The sequence below is a fragment of the Dicentrarchus labrax genome, unplaced genomic scaffold (genome assembly GCF_905237075.1).
Source record: "Dicentrarchus labrax unplaced genomic scaffold, dlabrax2021, whole genome shotgun sequence".
In the NCBI taxonomy this organism is placed as follows: Eukaryota; Metazoa; Chordata; class Actinopteri; family Moronidae; genus Dicentrarchus; species Dicentrarchus labrax.
The window spans coordinates 28712264-28731784 of record NW_026136704.1 but is presented as its reverse complement, the minus strand read 5'-3'; the positions used below and the strand labels follow the sequence as shown (position 1 = coordinate 28731784).

Here is a 19521-nt window from a genome sequence, read left to right as displayed (position 1 = left end):
TCCTATAAACCTCCCGGTAGCTACTCGGTTCCGAGGTGAAATAGCATTTCTTTATTTGTATTTGTTTATTTTAGCTTTTTAATAAACTGTATATACATATATACAAACATATATATTAACAGATAGTGCCAGGGGACCCAGGCAGAAATCATATATCAGTTAACGTTTGAATAGCTTTGTTATATTTAATTTTCTATATTTTGTTTAAAGATTGTTTATGATTTCTACATTTAGATTTAGATTTTTTTGCAAGTTGTATGATTAAATAGATTTTTTTGAGCACTCTTCATATTCATGCATATGTAATGTCCATTGCATAAACTGTGTCAGTCTCTTCAGTGTCTCACTGAAGTGCAGAAATATTACTCAGAAAATAAACATGACAGAAAGCAGCCATCCAAAAATGAAAAGCATCTCCGTGCATGAAAATACAATACAAAGAATTGGAGGTGATGTTAGAAATGTTTTATTTAAAAACATCTGCTATAAAATACACATTTACACAGATTTGAGACAAATTAAACTGTACAAATATTGTGCTGAATGGAGGAGAGGTCATATGAGCCCATCAAACATGGAAGATTAAACTAAAACAAAACCCTACTAATTTACTCTGTGTTATAGAAATGCAGTTCACATCTGTTTAAAATTAAACTGGGAGTGCTAATGCTTTCAAAAGTGAACAATCACATCAGTAACCTTTCAGGGATTTCTGCTGGATTAAAAACTAATAATAATAAAATGCGTAAGATACCAAGCCATAGGAGGTACGAAGGAATGAGCTTGCTGTCATTTTGTTTTTAATTTATAAAATTTAGAACAAAGACAACAAGGAAAAGTGGTGGGAAATTCTTATGATGGCTACCGATAAAAACACAGGACAACAAGGACGCACATTTCATATGTGTGTAACAATCACGCCTAAAATCTATTTCTTGTGAGGAAACATAACATTATTCTCCATTAAAAACACGCCAACAACAACAACAACAACAGCAAAACAAAAAAAAAAAAAAACACACAAAAATAAAACATTTATTTACATTTAAAAACATGTCATCAACCCCACCCTCATTAAAAATCACAGTGGACATAAAATGTGCTGCAGTTAGTCTTCAAGCAAACAGTACTACGGAGTCAAGGCCACTACATCAGCTGGAAGGTCACAGTGGCGCTCGACCGAAGCAAAAATCTGTTTCTGTGGTACTCGTCATCAGTCCGCGTTCATGTCCATATCCACGTTGGACCGTTCTGCAGTGGTCTACACTCCTGTCTTTTCTTTGATCCAGCCACGGAATTTGGTGACTGTTGTGTAGATGCCAGGTTTATTCCTACGGGCACAGCCATCACCCCAGCTGACCACTCCTGCCAGGAACGTACGGCTGGCGGACGGACTGGACAGAGGGCCGCCAGAGTCGCCCTAACACAGACAAATACACACAGACACACAGGTACATGTAAGCATAGACGTACGACACTGGAAACACAATTTCTATTTTCCAATTATCTTCTCTCTCTGCCGCTTTCACCTTTTTTCCTGCTACACCCTCTCCTCCTCCTTAATATCACAATTTTTACAATTAGAAATGTTTCTCAATGGTCAGTTACATTTGTCTAATGATAAAACATCTATATCTCCTGTTTTGTAAAAGAAAGAGAAACAAAGAAATCAGGGTTCAAGGGACTGTTTTTGTATTTTACCTGACAAGCATCGACTCCTCCACTCAGCACGCCAGCGCACAACATCCGAGACGTGAGCTGCCCATTCATCAAATTGTTACATATCCCATGGTTGATGATTCGGACCTGGGCCTTTTGGAGCACCTTTGCAGCAAATCCTGAACACAGCACACACACACAGACACACATAGACACAGACACACACAGACACATTTTTATCAAATTATGTAAACACAGTATAAGAAAAACCACAAAATCCAACATATCATCACTTGTAAAACATACTGTACATAAACATTTGAATTTACAATAAATGTGATAATTAAATACACAAAGCAAAGCCTAAATATATTTATTTAGAGATCATTTCATGTTGTTTTCTTTATTTAGGAGTAAAAATTTGAATGATTCCATCCGACCTCCAGGGGATGCAATTGTATCTCTGGTAAAATCATCTACTGCTACTTCTGTTAAATACATCAAAAACTCACAAACAAAGAACTGAAACTGATTGAGATCCTTCCCCTCGCTGGATATTTTTTACAGATTCAGTTAAAGTTGGGGGTTAGTATTTATCAAAATGAGAAATACAAGGTTTATTGTTTGCAGGGACTCACCTCCTTCTCTTGTGGCGCCCCACCCGGTGATCAACACAGTGTTGCCAACTGGAAAATCATGCTGGGGAGATGGCAAGCAGATGGGCCTGATGTAGTCGGAGTATGTGACAGGAGAGTCCAGCTCCATCAGGGCGATGTCATTGTCAAAGGTGTATGCGTTGTAATTAGGATGGGGTATGATCTGCTTCAGGTTCCTCTTCACCACGGACCTTCCAATATCACCCTGGGTGTGAAGGCCGAGGTAAGCTTCCCAAGTACCAGGCTGGGAGAATCTGAGAACACAAAACAGAGCACAAAGTTCATTCTCAATCTTGGATAACCATCAACAGACACATCATGTGGCATAAGCATCACTTTAGAAAATACGTAGGAGAAAACTGAGTTAGGCTTTGGTTCAGGGGTCATTTACTGTTGCAGTTCAGTGGCAGTGAGTGTGGCAGAGTATGCTGACTCAGACTGTATCCAAAGTGAACTGAATGTTAAAAAACATCTATTAAAAGGCAATATTTATTGTTCTACTGGGACATCCCACTGTTAAAAGGTCCAGTGAGTAACATTTAGGAGAATCTATTGGCAGAAATGGAATATAAACATGCCTAACTATGTTTTCATTAGTGTATAATCACCTGAATGTAGGAACTGTTATGGTTTTGTTACCCTAAAATGCAGCAAGTTGCCTTCCATGTTGAACCGCCATGTTTCTACAGTAGCCAAGAACGGACAAACCAAACACCGACTCTAGAAAGTGGCGTTTGCGTGTCATCTGCAACTACACCGCTAGATGCCACCAAATCCTAAATACTGGACCTTTAAGTCATTTCAGAGAAAACACATAAATATGAACCTACAGTAGGACATCGGCTGTATAAAGAGCATAATATCAAGGTATTGTTTATGACAGCTGTATATTTGCTTAGTGTGGTAGGAGCTCTAAAACATGCACTGAGGGCCTGGAAGGGTTTCATGTGTCTGAAATTATTCATGCACACATCCAAGCTGTCATTAGTAAAAACACAGAGGTCTAAGGTTTCACTTTGCATGTGACAAACTGTTTACAGAATAAAGTCTGAACTGCCAGCTGACTTTGAGGCCTTTCAGCATATTTATGTTGTCCCCCCCCAGACAAAACTAGGGAGTATAACCCTAGTAGTTCCCTAATAGTAATAGTTATTGTCGTGTTTAAAACTAAAACTATTTATGGCCTTGAATGAATATAACATAATTTAAGTTACTATAGTAGAATAATACATGGTTAAAAGACTTAATTCAGTCACTGTTGCACTCATTTAAATTCATTGTGTATAAGTGCATCTGCTAAATATGTGCAATATAAAAAAACTGAATGATGTAAAAGTGAGTGAGCTGCAAATAGATTTCACTCCAGATTTCACCCCGAGGAAGCTGCGAGTATGAACACCGATTCATCACATTATGCAGAAAAAGGAAGATTTCTAGTTGCCAGTGAGAACATGAAGCATAAAGAAACACATTACTTTGTCTTGCCGTCATCTTGCACACAGTGGGCAGCGGTGACCAGCCAGCGTTGACCAATGATGGAGGCTCCGCACACGTGACCGTAACTCTTGATGTGGAGGCTGACCTGCCAGGGAAACTCCCCTTCCTCTGCATCCTGACCGCCCACAATACGCGACGTCTTGAACATATTTCTCCCGCAGTCTACAAAGAAAACAATCAATCAATCACAGGGCCGGCGTGTTGCAGCTTGTTGTGATGCCTGAAGTGGGTGGAAGTTCACACCTGTTTTGTCATGCATAGTAACAACGCAGGTGGCAATAATTAGTAGTTTCTAATCGAAGACAAAGCACATACAACTGCTGAGGTTTTGTGCGTCACATACCGCAGTTCTCCTCGTCGGATCCATCCTCGCAGTCAGATGTTCCGTCACATTCTGGGTTCACTTTACTGATGCATTTATTGTTTTTACATTTGTATGTGAGGTCAGTGCAGATTACACCAGATGCTACAGGGAGAGGGAGAACAATCAAATTCAAACTATGGAACAGATGTGGAGGAAAAAAAAAAACCCCACTCTATCACCATCTTCAATTATGTGCAGCAGTTTAAATTGATATGTTCATTTCACATTTACAAAGCAGTTTAAGATGTTTTAATTGTTTTTTGGAGCTTCATTCATTTATTTTTTGATCACTTGTGAGTGATTTGAGTTAAAAAAAAACACCCATCTTTGACATTATCGGCTTTTATTATGGCGAGCAGACATAGAGCAACATTTGGAGTTGTGCTGGTGCCCATGTGTTAGGATAATATAATAATATAAGTCAATACGCTCTCCTTTTATCTCTGCTTTTGTTCTCCATCAGCTCCTGACAAAAATATTTGTCCCTTTAGCTGCCAAATGATCAACAATGTTCACCAGCTAGTTGTTTCCAATTTGGTACTGAGCAGGTGTACAGTAGGTGTATCAGAGCTTTATTTTTCCAAATACTGAGCACTGCAGGAAATGGGGTTTAAGAGTATGGTGACTGTGAACAAAAAGGGTAAACTTGCTGTAAAATATATATTCAGTGACTTATGTATGGAGACATATTTGCGCCTTACTTCTGCCGCAGTCAAGCTCATCTGATCCGTCCTCGCAGTCGTCCCTGCCGTCACAGCGCTTCTTCTCAGAAACACATTTGTTATTCTTACATGTTATTTGTCCAGATGAACATCCACCTTAGACAACAAGAGAAAACAGACATGTATGAGAGATCTGACCGACAATCTTTCCATGCTCATGCAAAATATGTCCTCCGTGAGTGTCAACAGGTCTTACCACAGTCCATCTCGTCTGTACGGTCTCCACAGTCATCGACGCCATCGCATTTCCAGAACATGGGCTTACACAATCCATTTTTACAAGTGATATCCTTTTCATTGCACTCTGTAGGAAAACACAGTTAAACTTAGTTAGTTTTGTGTGCTAATGGAGTAGAGAGTAATTAGAATGAGGTAGAATCAGTCTGACTATAATCTGTGTAAATATTACTTACTGCAGTTCAGTTCGTCGCTCATGTCTCCACAGTCATTCCAGCCGTCACACTTGAGGTCTAACTTAATGCAGCGCTGATTTTTGCACTGGAACTGCTTTGGACAAGCTGTGGATGACATGATTACCATCAGATACACTGGCCTTATGTCAAGAAATAATAATCATCTGTGAGAAACTGAGCCGCTTACGGTCTTTGATGTCGATGACCTCGAACTCTGCACTGAAACCTCGGTCCACGTAGGAGTGATCAGAGACGAACATCACGCTCATTGGGTTGCTGTTGCTGGTTTCCGTCAAAGTTCCGTCAGGCTTTTCTCCACACAGTCTGAGGAAGAGACGCACAAGCAGTGACATGTCTGCCGTCTTATGTAATTCCTACGTGATTTTTAGACATACAAGCAGGGACTCACTTCTTTTGGTTGACCTCCACGTAGTCTTTGCGACATTCCTTGCGGTTTTCCTCCCCCGGCTCAGACAAGAGGAACTTTTTGAACGTCACCTTCACCGCCTTACCATTGGGGACCTTAAAGATTGACAGAGATGAGTAGAAACTAAGTGACACCTCGTGAGGAGCAAAAGAGAACAAAAACCTGTGTGAAACATATCACAACTGCTGTGTCAGTGCAGACATCTCACCTGGATCGACCAAATACATGAAGTCCGGGGAGGATAGTAGTTTGGGAAGTTGGGGGAAGTGAAGGTGCCCTTTTCCCCACTCAGCTGGCCACCGCATGTCGTAGCTGTTAAAAAAAAGATGTGTTAGCATTTGCACAAATACTAAACATTTATGTTTCAATTAGGACTCACCAAAGCATTAGTTCCTACCTTTACTTCCACGTTGGATTTGTGAGACTTGTGCTCTAAAACCTGGGAAGTTCTTCTTTTCATTTGTGGCCATCGTCACCAGCATGACATTGCCGGAGGACAGAAAGGTCAGTGGTTCACTGGGTGAGTAGTACCCACACATCCTATAGGAAAACAAGAAATGTATTTATTTTAAGATTGTCAAGCCAGCCCTCGGAAAACTCTACACTCCCTCAGAGAAGGTTGGACAATGTTCCACTGTCTCTACCCAGAGAGGAAGTAAACTAAGCGGTGCTACCTATACTCGCATTATTATAGAACCGAAAAGGAGTTGGAAAAAGTTACACAATGTAATTTTCACAGCAGCCTTGTTATGAATTCACTGTGTCCAAGAAAACAACAATGAACGCTAAAGGTTTCCTTACGCAGAAAATATAGCCTGTTTACTTTTCTATAAATAGATCACTGCATAACTCATAAATGCTAAGACAAGCTTAATATTTGATTATTTGTGATGCTACGTTAATATGCAATTGAAAGATATTGCTGCACTTTCAAAACTAGTTTGAGAGAGGCAGCTCTGCGTTCAGTTGCACACAATACTTCCTTTTCCACTACCCCGACAAGTAAAAGTATCGTGTGGTGTCAATCTGGGTCACTTACACACCGTCACTGAGGCAATTTATCTCTACCGTGAAAGAATGCAGCTAATGATTTTATTGTGCACACATGAAAGTTCTTCCTGGAGATTTCCTGATAGCTTTCTGGTTGCATGTTTGCTTTTCCGGTTTTAAAAAGGTCAAACGCTTTCAAATTTTCCGCTGAATTGCTCCCAGATTTGGATTAAACTGTAATTTTACAAGTGCTATTATTCTAGCATGAAGCCTTACTCAGGCAATGTTAGGAAGCTGCACCTTTATGTACAGTAAGAGCCCATCAGAAGCACAGCATCTGACCAGCAGAGGGCCTTACATACACGATAAAGTCCTCTCCCTCTGAATCTAAAAGCATGTACAATATACCACTGTATGAAAATGAGAGTGCAGGAGGCAGGAAAGTAATTCATCTGCTTGCAGCTGTGTTTAGACGAGGCAAACTCACTCTTCCATAACGCGGCTCTCAATGGCCACCAGGGAGTCGTAGATCTTGACAAAGTCATTCTTGCAGTTCTCCTCCAGATTTATCGTGTCAAAGACGAGCTTGATGACGTGGTTGGGGTCTGCTCTCAGCTGCCACTGAATGAAGGTGTTGGAGGGATATGGACTGTCAGGGAAGCCGGGGGACTGGATTTGCCCGATGCGATTGGGCTTTGCATGTTCTGAAAACTTTAAGAATCCTGAGACAGAAACAATGACTTTTAGTGGCGTTCACATTAAACTTTGTAAATCACTATCACAAGACTACAGAGGCCCACTTATCTCTGCAAATGAAATTACAATGTGTTTACAAACTTATTCTGATTTCACCATCCTGATATTTACAATGAATAATACCAAACAACTGTGACCACTGTCTAAAATTACATTACATTATCTGGATATGATGAAACACTGGACTAAAAGGCAAATTCATTACAATTATGCTTTTGCCAAATAAAGAGCAGCAATATTTTACAGGCATTTCTTGCTTGTTCACACCCTAAAGTTTTGCATTTCTTATTAAAACTCATTAGGGATAATAAATTGCACACCCAAATATGACAAGACTACATGTTTATAAGTCAGAATACTATTTTCTGAAGAATATAATTTGACATAATACTTAGGCTAGAAGGATGAGCTGGAAAAAAACCTATTTGTTGTCAGCCAACTATTCAGAAAAATTATCTACTGTAACAAGTGACACCAGATACTAATCACAACTGGTCTGAACAATGATAAACCCCAGGAACTATGCAAGACATATATATATATATATATATATATATATATATTATATATATAAAAGACATATACATATACACATATAAGACATATACATATACATATACACATATAAGACATATACATATACACACATATACACACATATATATATATATATATATATATATACACACATAACAATATATATAATATATAATATATACAATAACAATATATAATATACACATAACAATATATACATATACACAAATAACATATATATATATATACAAAAAAATAAAAAAATATATAAAAATAAAAAAAAAAAAAAAAAAAAAAAAAAAAAAAAAAAATATAAAAAAAAAAATATAAAAAAAAAAAAAAAAAAAAAAAAAAAAAAAAAAAAATATAATATATATAAATATAAATAAATAATAATAAATAAATATATATAAATATATAAAAAAAAAAAAAAAAAAAAAAAAAAAAAAAAAAAAAAAAAAAAAAAAAAAAAAAAAAAAAAAAAAAAAAAAAAAAAAAAAAAAAAAAAAAAAAAAAAAAAAAAAAAAAAAAAAAAAAAAAAAAAAAAAAAAAAAAAAAAAAAAAAAAAAAAAAAAAAAAAAAAAAAAAAAAAAAAAAAAAAAAAAAAAAAAAAAAAAAAAAAAAAAAATATAATATATACATATATATATATATATATAAGAGCTGTCAAAAATAACTCGTACTCCTTTAGTAGAATAAATGAAAGATGCAAGCCGAGTACTTACTGCTGAATGATGTTGAAAACAAGCGGGCATCAAGTGCTGTGAGATGAAAGACAAAAACAAAGAACAGGCAAATAACTCAGATGTGGGTATTGACAGCAAAACAGAAAAGTCCACACAGAACTAGACAACTGGCTCTAAAACAAATCACAAGAAAAACAGCATCATGGATATGGACTGAATCACAAACGACTCTACCTGAAGACACCACATCTTCAAAGACCAGATCGTTTCCAGGCCTGTACGAGCTGCGCTGCTCTTTTTCCACCAGCTTGTCCACTGAAGTCATGGCGCGGTCGACGGCTGCCTCTTGGCCCGCGGGGACTCTGAACTCAGACAGGTAGTAGGCGATAACACTGCCTTCACTAAGAGCAACGACACAAGAATTAAACAGTATAGAGGCGGAGGAAAGCAAACTAATATACAAAAAAAGGGTGAGACTGATAGATGTGTGCTTATGTGTTAGGCTGTTATTGTCTCTTTTGTTTGGTGATCTTGTTTTTCTATATGCTCTGGACAAACTGGTTTATGTTACAGACTGATACCATTTATATTAAACTGAAACTCTGAGGGTAAACAGTAAATCCCATCCAGTTTTAGACATAGAAATCTGTTTCAAAATGTTCATAAATTAGTGTTTTATATACGGTAGTGCTATTAGATCTGCATGCATCTGAATCCCGGATCCGTTTCCCTACAGAATTCAGTTAAATCTGTTGTTTAAATATCCTGCAAACCAACACACACACACTGAAAAACAGGAATGGAAACATGATCCCGTTGCTAGAGGTAATGATAAAGGAGCTTGATGTATTATTACTTCACTGCCTTACCTGAAAGCCTGAACTGTAGAACCAACATAGTACTTGGCCAAATGTGGACTTTTAGAATAGATGGCTTTAAGCTGAAAGATAGAGGAGGAGGAGCCAGGCGTGAATGAATGTTGTTTGAAAGACCAGTTGACACAGAATGAATTTCATATTTTAGGCCTGAGCAGCAGTCTTACCTTTGAAGTCACCTGCATCGCCAGCGCCTTGAACTCGGTGCTGTTGGAGTCCTCGTAGGCGTTTTCAAACACCTGGTTGGTGATCCGCATGGAGCCGCTGTACATCTTCTTGACACGCACATCTTTACGGACTGCAGGATCACACAGACGACACTGAATACACACAGCTACATGCTTACTGCACAAGAGTTCTGTTTTTACTTCATCTGACTTTTTGCTTTGTTCACTTTTCTTAGTCTGTCACAAAATGTTATTTAGTCCCTCAGGTGCACTCATTTCAACGGATGTAGCTTTAATCTCTCCTTCGGGGTTTCAATCATTTGCATGTGCAAATAATCAAACCAAAAAAAGCTGCATCAAGATCCAACTTGCCTACGAACACGACATGATTTATCAAAAACCTTTGTGCTTATGTGTTTTTGTTATTTTATCAGAAGGAACTTAAAGAGGACAGCAAACATAGGCTTTCTGCTTCTTTTGATCCATATCTTTACCTCCACATAAGAAGTCAGTTGGTCCTGTTTGTTAACATGATATCTCCAAACTGTTTTCAGTGTTTTAATGTGGATGCAGTATTTTATGTAGAAAATCTATTAAAAATATGCAGAAAGGCCTTTTTAAACTGTTTTCTCATCATCTACTACACAGAATTCACTAGAAAAAAAATGTATAATATCTGGCAAATCCCATACTTTCTATCTTTTGGGGTATTTTGATGCACATTTTTAAAGCAATACTTTAAGGTTTAGTATAGACAAATAACATGCATTTTAACAAAATAATGTACAACATTTTACAAAAAAGGACTTTAACTTAAAGAAATCACCATACTACAAAAGCAGGACAAATTAGGTTACTTGCCAACCTGTATATAACTTTAATGTGTGTCATATTCTTATCAGTTATATTGAAATTGAGAAAACTTTTCTGATCTTTGTCTGATATCATGATTGCAGAGACAGTATCCATTTAATAACACTGTTAATCTAATTAATATTAAGTAAAGTTCTTACAGTGGAAATGCCAGACGAGCAGTCCGGTCATAAGCGCAACAACAGCAACAAAGATCACCACACCGATCACAGCCCCAGCCTTCCCTGGACCCTTTTTCTTCTCAAGCTTTTTGTTATCTGATGCTGGCAGGAACTGGACGGAAGTGTCCCAGTCTTTGTCCTAGAAGACAGACAGACAGACAAGACAGACAGTTGTGTGGGAGAATGATCAATACATCAATCTGACAGGCCTATATAAAGCCAACAACAACAACAAGAACCACATCCAAATAATGTTTCTAACTACTGCAGAGGAGAGTGAAAACATTTGAGGACATGAAGCTGCAAAAAGTTTTCCCCTCAAGGATGTCCCCCTACTGACACTGTGGATTGTGTTTGTTCTTTAAGACAGAATAGAGGCTGCTGTCTTTTCTCTGCCCGGGTAGATAATCAACTGGAGATAAGTGACAGCAGCAGACAGCAGGTAGGTACTTGTGTATTTTAGGAATGTCCCAGCCTGTGGTGACCAACAAAATAAGGGTCCAACTGTGCAACTATATTCTGAAAACATGACAAAATGCTTTTTCTTTGGACTAACTTTTTAATATCAAGAAATCTGAATAACATTTTCATTCAAAAACTGCTCATAAATAGAAGGGACAGTTTCAGCGTCTGGCGCTGTTAATGAATTAGAAGGAAACTTTATGCATGAGTCACGGCTCTGTGGTTACTTTCTAGAGGAGAGACAGGGGGGGAGGGAGTACAAAGGTTTCACCCTGTAAAATCCTGTCAAACCTGCTGGGAGCAAACCACTCACAGGTCTGACGTAGAACACAACAAGTTTCTGTGAGTGCTCGCTGTGCTGTTGTATAAGACTAAAAAATAAGCCAACAACAGATCATCTTAAAAGCTTTGGGATGTTTAAAAAAAAAATTAAAACATCATTCCTATGGCTTTCATTTTGTGCCCGTCTTTTTTTTAACTCACTGGAAGATTATCTGCAGAACTGTGACACCATCAGCTATTTTATGAACCAACACTTTCTTACCGCCTCTATCAACCTGACACTCATGGCAAGAACAAATTACACTGCACCTATAATGGCGTGCAAAACAACTCAAGCATTAAAAAAAGGTAGTGCCTTGACAGAATGGTAATTGTTGCATGTGTCATATTAAATTCTCATTTTAAAAAGCTTGTTGCAGAGTCTGTGGATATTACCTCCAATTTTGGTGGCTCTCTTATGTTTATTAACTTAATATCACAAGCCTAAGGTGTTGTTTAAAAGTTACAAGCTGGGGCGCCCAGTTAGCTCAGTGGGTAGAGCTGGCGACCCACGTACCAAGGCTCAGTCCTTGCTGCAGTGGCCCAGGGTCCGAATCCGACCGGCGGCCCTTTGCTGCGTGTCATCCCCACTCTCTGCCCCCCTTTCCTTTCTATCTTCAGATGTGTCTCTATAATAAAGGCAATAAAAGCCCCAAAAATATACTTAAAAAAAAAAAAGTTACAAGCTACAAATAAAAAATGGGAAATCGATTGTAAATAAAGAAGCAGAGAAGACATGTCACAGCACCCCATCCTCCTTATGAAGAAGTGTTTCTGGCTACAAATCATTTTCAAAACAACCCGGACTCATAGCTCTTCAAATGTACCATAAATGTAAATATTCACTCTTAAAGACGCCTGAATTCAAGTGTAAATCTTTAAATAAACACTCTTATACACACACAAAACACACCTTAATTGAGTCAGTCTTTAACAGCCGTTTTCTTTTCATTCTTGTGGACTAGTGTAAAATCCCAATACATATAATTTAATCATAATATGTTTAAAATGGAATTGAAATATAACCCAGCCTCACTGTCTTAGACCACTCCACTGGGCCCTGGAGGACAAATCCTCTGAGACTGAAGGGCATTTTCACATAATGCCTTGTGTTTAACACCCTACTGTGATGCCATGGGGGCATCTTGAATGGATGTTCTGCAGAGGAGAAGGACTCGAGTTAACAAGTCACAACAGGGCAGAGGAACCCGGAGGAATTCAGGCGTCAACCCCAGACGGCTGAGGACCTGAGCCGATGAAGCTCTGGAACGTGCCCCTAATGTTTTCATGTCAGGTGTCCGAGAGAGAGTTACACATTCAGATCATTACTTAAAAGAATATCTTATCTAAAGTTTTGATTCGGTTTAAAGGTTGACAGCTTCTGGGAGTATTATGTTTACTGCTTGCTGCTGGAGGGAACACACCTATTTTTTCTTCTTGGAAATAAGTTACCAGAGGAAATGAGTCAAGATGCTCGTGGGTCGGTTGGTTAGCAGAAGAAATCAGAAACCTGTTCCACTTACTAGGAAATCTGAGTTACATCATGGACCAATGAAGACCACATCCAAGTATTTCTTAGGATATCTGCTTCTTTCTTTGAACTCAGAGAATGATTTGACACAATGTGTGCATTCAAAACTATAGAGATGTGATTTTTCTTGTATCAGAATAACACATTCTGGGGATCCTGCAGCTTCATAAGTGCTCATGGGAATGTGAGGTTTAAAACTGTTTAAAAAAAACCCTCCAAAATAAACCTTTAAATTAATTAAAAACCAGAAGCTTGGCAAGGAAATAAAAGCAGGTTTTCTAACATTTCTTTATCAAACCAACATGTAGATGAGAACAGAGACTGATGAGTGTGTATGGTTGTATACATGTATGTGTGGAATAAAAACAAAGGTGACCTTTTAATGTCTTTCTATGGGTGGGTTCATTTACATACATAGTTCACACACTTAATTAATCACTTTAACTTTAGACTCTGCAGCAGTTTGGTTCACTTCCTGCCTCCAATAATCCCGCACATATGCGCCAATGTTACGAAAGACGCTAAATAAACGTTTAAATAAACGTCAGGTAAGAAACAAAATCTGTTAATAAAAACACATTTAATTAACATTTAACGGGATAAAGCTGAGCAATCAACCTAAGCTGCATTGAAGGTATATAAACAGGTTTCTTACCGACTTTGGGGTGTATCTCAGTCCACTATCCATGTAGTCCATGAAAAGGTCAAAGCCTGGACTAGGCTGCAAAAAAAAAACAACTTTAAAAACACCTAAACTACTTCTTTTATCCCCAAACTTGTCCTGTTGAGTTGATTCGTGTGGTAGTTTCCTACAGGTCGCTGTGTCGAGGTGAACCTGCAGGCCTGCTGCTCGCCAAGAGAGGAGTCAACAAATTGAAACCCTGAGAGCGAAAACAACCGAACACAGGCAGAGAAAATGTCCTGTGTTTGAGAGGAACGGCTCCTCTCCTGTCGAGATCTTCTCAAGTGTTTATCTGACTGGAATATGTCTGCTATCTGTGTGACTCAAGCCGACGACGAAACAGCAGGCAGAATAAAAAAAAAAAAAGTTTCCGGGAGCTTCAGGTTTCTGCGGGCGTGTCCCCCCCCCGAATACACCTGTAGCCACTTCCTGTTTACCTGCTACAGGTGAGGACACAGGTGGTTTTTTTTTTTTAATGTCCTTTTATGGAAAAACAATACCGAAAAGTAGGTTGCTTCATTAAATAAAACCCACCATTAACTCTCTATTGGGACACCGACAGTGTGTTTGGAGTTTATAAATTGCTGTAGTGTTTTGAAACAGGACTATATTTTAGCATATTTCCCAATTTCAACTAATTTGTAGTTCAATTAAAACATATATATTATATATTTATTTATTTATATATTATATAAACGTTTTTTATTTTGTTCAAATATTGATATGGGGCTCACACAGCCTATTTTTAGTATCAGTCATGTGATCTGATCTGGGCGTCACGCTGCAGTGTTTGTGCAATGGATGGTGGTGATGATGATGATGATGAGTCACCTCTGCTGAGTCACCTTCATCATGAGCCATAAGTTTCAGTTTGAGAAAACGGTATCCCCCCAAATATGTGGGGATAAAATGGACCAGTATTTTTCCGATTTGTAAGTCATGTCAGGGGCTGTATTGATCCGCGGAAGAGAGGCGGATTGATACAGTTATAGAGACACTGCACTGTTGGTTCTTCACAGCTCAACTGTAGGCCATCCCTCAACAACATTTACATTAAGAGATTCATTTTATTTCAATCAAAGCAAACACACACACACTTGTATAGAGCTGAAACGATTGATTGATTAATTAATAAACAGAAAATTAATCATTTTTAAAGAGAAAATATCAAAAATCTCCTGGTTTTCTTTGTCTTTTATGATATTAAACTAAATATTTCGGGGTTTTGGACAAAACAACACAACTTGGTGGGCATTTCTTTAACTTTTCATTAATTAATAATGAAAATAAGCATTAGTTTCTACCCTATCTATCCATTAAAAAACAACACATCCATATGGAAGTTTATTGATGTGTTAACTCCCCTTTAACCATAAATCTGTTCCCACTGGTGTCAACCAATTTATTTTTAAATGACTAGAATGCATTTTATATTAGTCCCCAGTCCCCTCAAACAATCAAGCAGGCTTTTAAATATGTTGGTGGACATTTCTTTCACTTTTCTGAGATTTTATGTACCAAAAACTTTATTAAAGGATAATTGACAGATTAATTAATAATGAAAATAAGCATTAGTTGCCACCCTATAATAATGGTCATTGTTCAGAATGTAATGCTAATTTTATCTAGCTGCCTGGTTTATATAATAATTACTTAAACATCTATCTATCTATCTATCTATCTATCTATCTATCTATCTATCTATCTATCTATCTATCTATCTATCATCCGTCCATCCATCCATCCATCCATGAAAAAAACAACACATCCATATGGAAGTTGTGAGTTTATTGATGTGTATCCCCCCTGTAACCATAAATCTGTTTCCATTGGTGTCAATCAAATTTATTTTTAAATCACTAATATGCATATTATATTAGTTCCCAGTCCCCTCCCACAATCAAGCAGGCAGTTACAAGATTTAAGCCGTTTTGGGTGCATAGTGAGACAGTCACATACAGAGATACTGTCACAGGAAGAGAAAAAATAGAAAACAAAGAAAACAAACTTAAAAATATATATCATATCATTTCATATAAGAACAATGCACACCACAGGTAATCCTCCGGAAAAAAGCCATGATTGCAACATCAACTATACAGGCATACAAAGACAATACTAAGAGAGAGAGAGAGAGAGAGAAAAGAGGATTCTAGGATTCAGTTTACTTGTGTCATTCTCTACCTGTAAAAATACACGTTAGCTCTCCAAGCCTTGTCTTTCTGTGTGTCTCTGTCTGCCTGCACAGCCCTCCAGCTCCAAGTTGTCTTCAATTGGCTTTGATCCAGGGCCGGCCCAAGCCTTTCTGGGTACCCAAATCCCAAATTCCAGATTGCACAATTTTGTATAGTTCCCCTGAAATCAATCAGCCTTCAGAATGATTTGTGACAATCCCCAAATTCGATATGTTCAGGGTTAGAAAATCAAAATGTCTTCGTTGTTTGGCATTTGTAAGGGATCCCAGAATTAATCACAGTTTAGCACCCCCAAATCCACCAAGTTTTGTACACTTTAGCTTCATCTGGGGGCCTTCTGGTGGCAGATGGGCCGTAAGCAGCTGCTCACTTCCTTTGTACCTCTGGGCCGGCCCTGTTTTGGTCTATCAGACTGTTCTACGCTTTATGACCAGCAAAGCCAACAGTTGCTCCAATAACGTGTGTGTACATCATCCCCAAAAATTTGTTTTCAAAGTTGCTTTTTCTGGTTCTTGGTTTTTTGCTTCGGACAATTTGTGCAAAAAAAGAAAACAAACCAAAAAACAACACTTGTTTTTCAGTTTGTGGCATGTCGTCGCCCACTGTCACAATGTCTGTGATAGTGCATAAAAAATCAAAGCCACATAGGAACCTGTCAGGTACATAGTATGGAAAAAAAGATTCCACAATACATTCAACTATGTAACACATGTCAATAGCTATTAATTAATCTATCAATGAACTGTTTCCCTATTGATAAAAAGGTTGTGTTTGTGTGTGTTGGAGGGGATGTTTATCACATTCACTTCATAAGGGTTCAGAGTAGGTTTTGTGTGATGTGTTCGAGCTGGGGGTCTGTGCACACGTTCACCTTCCCCGTCTCTTCCTAACAGTGTGCCTGCAAACACAACTCATGACCGCCAAGCTAAGAACCCTAAACCGACTTATAACCTCTTTTCTGGGAGGAAAAAAAAAAAAGAAGGTGGAATAAAAACATCTACTCTTATATATATTTAAACTGTATATGTATATTTTGTCTGTTATCATAACAAAGAACGGAAAGTAAATAAGTCATGATTTCATTTTTTTCTCATTTGTTGTTTCACTATACATTTTAATTGGTACAAAGAACCTTCATATACAAGCAATCTATTGAGAGGAAAAAAGAACAAAATAAAACACCAATTCTTTTGGAGAAAACCATCAGAAACTGCATGGATGACACTTGCATGATGGAGAACTAAAGCGTAGTGTCTGGTATGCTGGTTTGATGATGGCTACTCAAAAACATTGAAATTTTGCTTGATTTGCATTTCACTTTCAAAAATAAAGAAAATGTCTGAAGAAATGTTATACATCTTGATCTGAGATAGCTGTATTGATAATTACAGAGAAATCTGCAGAATCACATTTTCCATAATGCAAAATGGCAGATACATCACCTTTTCAAAAGAAACATGATCAAAAAGAGCTCTATAGTACAATAGTAGCAGTAGTAGAAGTAGTAGCATTATTTAAGGATTGTTTTGAACAAACCAGTAAATGGAGTTTGGATGTATGCAAATGATTTCTTTTAACAATAGCATATGTTATTGGTCAGTAGTATGTTCCCCCTCGGTTGCTGTCCTCAGACTCATAGTGCCCCCTGTAGGCTCTGGTTAGATCTGCATCTGCTCCAGGTATTTGTAGGTGGGGTTTTCGTAGCCGTGGTTCTGCATCTTGCTGAGGTGGCGTTCCTCTGGTGTCAGCATGGGGTCAACCTGCGAGACAGACACATGACACTAATAGCTAACCTCAACAAGGGCACCTGTGCTCCAGAGGCACAACATGCTGCGTCTGTCGTATTCAAATGCTGCAGGGAGAATAATTTAATTTGCCTTGCATTTACCCATGCTCCATTTACATAAGACCTGATAATTTAATCTAAATCTGACACTTAATAATAAGATGGATGGCAGCTCACTGAGAGCACTGGTGTGTGCAGTTTACACTCTCTGCCCAAATCCCCACGCTGTGCTCCAAATAACAGGTGGCTTACCTCCACGATGCCGTGACTGATGGTCCCGTATTGCCTCTTCCTCAAAAGCACCAGACTGATCACAATCACAGTTGCTATGGCCACCGCGATCACCAGCAAGCCAATCAGTGCACTGCTCCCGAAGCTGAAGTCCTCTCCCAGAGGGCGGTAGGACTCCTAACAGGTAGAACGGGTGAGAGGAAGACAAGAAAGGAGAGAACAGTGAGGAGACAATATGTGCACAGAGACACAATAAAGTTGTCTTTGCTGTTATAATGAAGACACTGAACACGTATACTAGTTACCTTAATCAGGTAATCTTTTAAATGATTGTTATCATGCTGTCATATGATTGTTATCATGCTGTCATATGATAAAAAATGTATGTGGACTATTTGTTAATCTGGGTCTTGTTATGTTATGAATTTCCATTATGAGCAAAAATCATGATAACATTATTAACTTTATTTAACACTCAACTTTTGCAATCTGGAAACTTGCCGACACAAACTGTCTTCTTGTGTTTGCTGCCAGATCTCCAACATGTACACACGAGCTAAACTGAGAGCAAGTCTGCAACCAGCATCCACGCATAAATGCAGCAGCTGTCAAGTTGACCTGGAAGTGGAGCTGCTATGCTGCGCAGTTCACTTCCACAGCCGCAGGGATTTCTAAAGCACAACTATCTGTGTTTACTTTTAGTCAGATTCAAACAGAACTGTTTGCAGTGATTTCTGTTAATTTGAAGTTTTTCTGAAAGCCCTAGAAGGTTCTGTCTCCTGGCCCTGATCGATATTGTTCTTGCTGGAATCTGTGTTCCCAAATCAAATATCTCCAGCGGAAGCGGTGAGTAAATTGTTATCACGATCAATAGTCATAATGGAAAGATACAAGATTAGCGCCCAGGTTGACACATACACCAGTTTCCCTTTAAAATATAAGCCAGTAATTTATTTACAAGGAGAAATAAGGAGATCAATCTTCCTCGAACGAGCTTTGAAAAAACTAGAGGAGGATCACGCCTTTATTCTCATGTTATTTTATAAAACCACAGGACAACATCCCTTTTTGCAGAGGTAGGACACGATTGACTTGTGAATAGTGTGTATACATGCATGAAATGTGTCTTTGTGGAAGACTGTGTAATATCTTGGCCAATTTCGTATACACACGCAACCACAGTCACCTACACTCGTCTTCACAATGTAATCTGGCACATATGACACAAACTAATCATATGTAGACAGCCACTGGGGATTTTTTTTTTTTACTGCTCATTTTTCACACATAAACTGAGCACACCCAGTTTGTGTGGATTCACATTCATCATATGAACTGAGATTTTCAATGTGTACATTCAGATACATTCACATAACAAACATGCACCCATGCAGAAATAACCAAAACATATTTGCCTGAACAGAAAACTGTAAAAAAAATAAATAAAAATAAAACAAAGAGAGGGGATTTGGGGTCTGTTCCAAAGCTGTGTTTTATTTTATTTTGGCAGTTATCAGCTGCAGAACTGGT

The 19521-nt window shown here is 38.1% G+C and overlaps 2 protein-coding genes across 6 annotated transcripts in view; both read right to left on the bottom strand.

The window, feature by feature from the left end:
- Positions 1–450: 450 nt before the first annotated feature.
- st14a (ST14 transmembrane serine protease matriptase a) lies at positions 451–14177 on the bottom strand. Its single transcript, XM_051397123.1, has 19 exons — positions 13753–14177; positions 10763–10922; positions 9750–9880; positions 9577–9647; positions 8942–9108; positions 8747–8782; positions 7216–7450; positions 6136–6278; positions 5947–6050; positions 5721–5833; positions 5499–5635; positions 5312–5416; positions 5095–5202; positions 4878–4994; positions 4156–4278; positions 3791–3974; positions 2298–2569; positions 1702–1838; positions 451–1420 (listed from the first exon to the last, which is right to left on the bottom strand). Exons 1-19 carry the CDS (start codon positions 13792–13794, stop codon positions 1262–1264), a joined length of 2544 nt encoding a protein of 847 aa, XP_051253083.1. The 5' UTR covers positions 13795–14177; the 3' UTR covers positions 451–1261.
- Positions 14178–15550: 1373 nt separating this feature from the next.
- aplp2 (amyloid beta (A4) precursor-like protein 2) overlaps positions 15551–19521 on the bottom strand; it is a 53829-nt gene continuing 49858 nt past the window's right edge. For all 5 annotated transcript variants that reach the window (XM_051397062.1, XM_051397064.1, XM_051397065.1 and 2 more), the window contains 2 exons: positions 18013–18168; positions 15551–17734 (listed from right to left, as the gene is read on the bottom strand). In XM_051397062.1, coding sequence (XP_051253022.1) covers positions 17633–17734; positions 18013–18168 — 258 coding nt within the window. In that variant the 3' untranslated portion in view covers positions 15551–17632. The remainder of the gene's footprint in view (positions 17735–18012; positions 18169–19521) is intronic.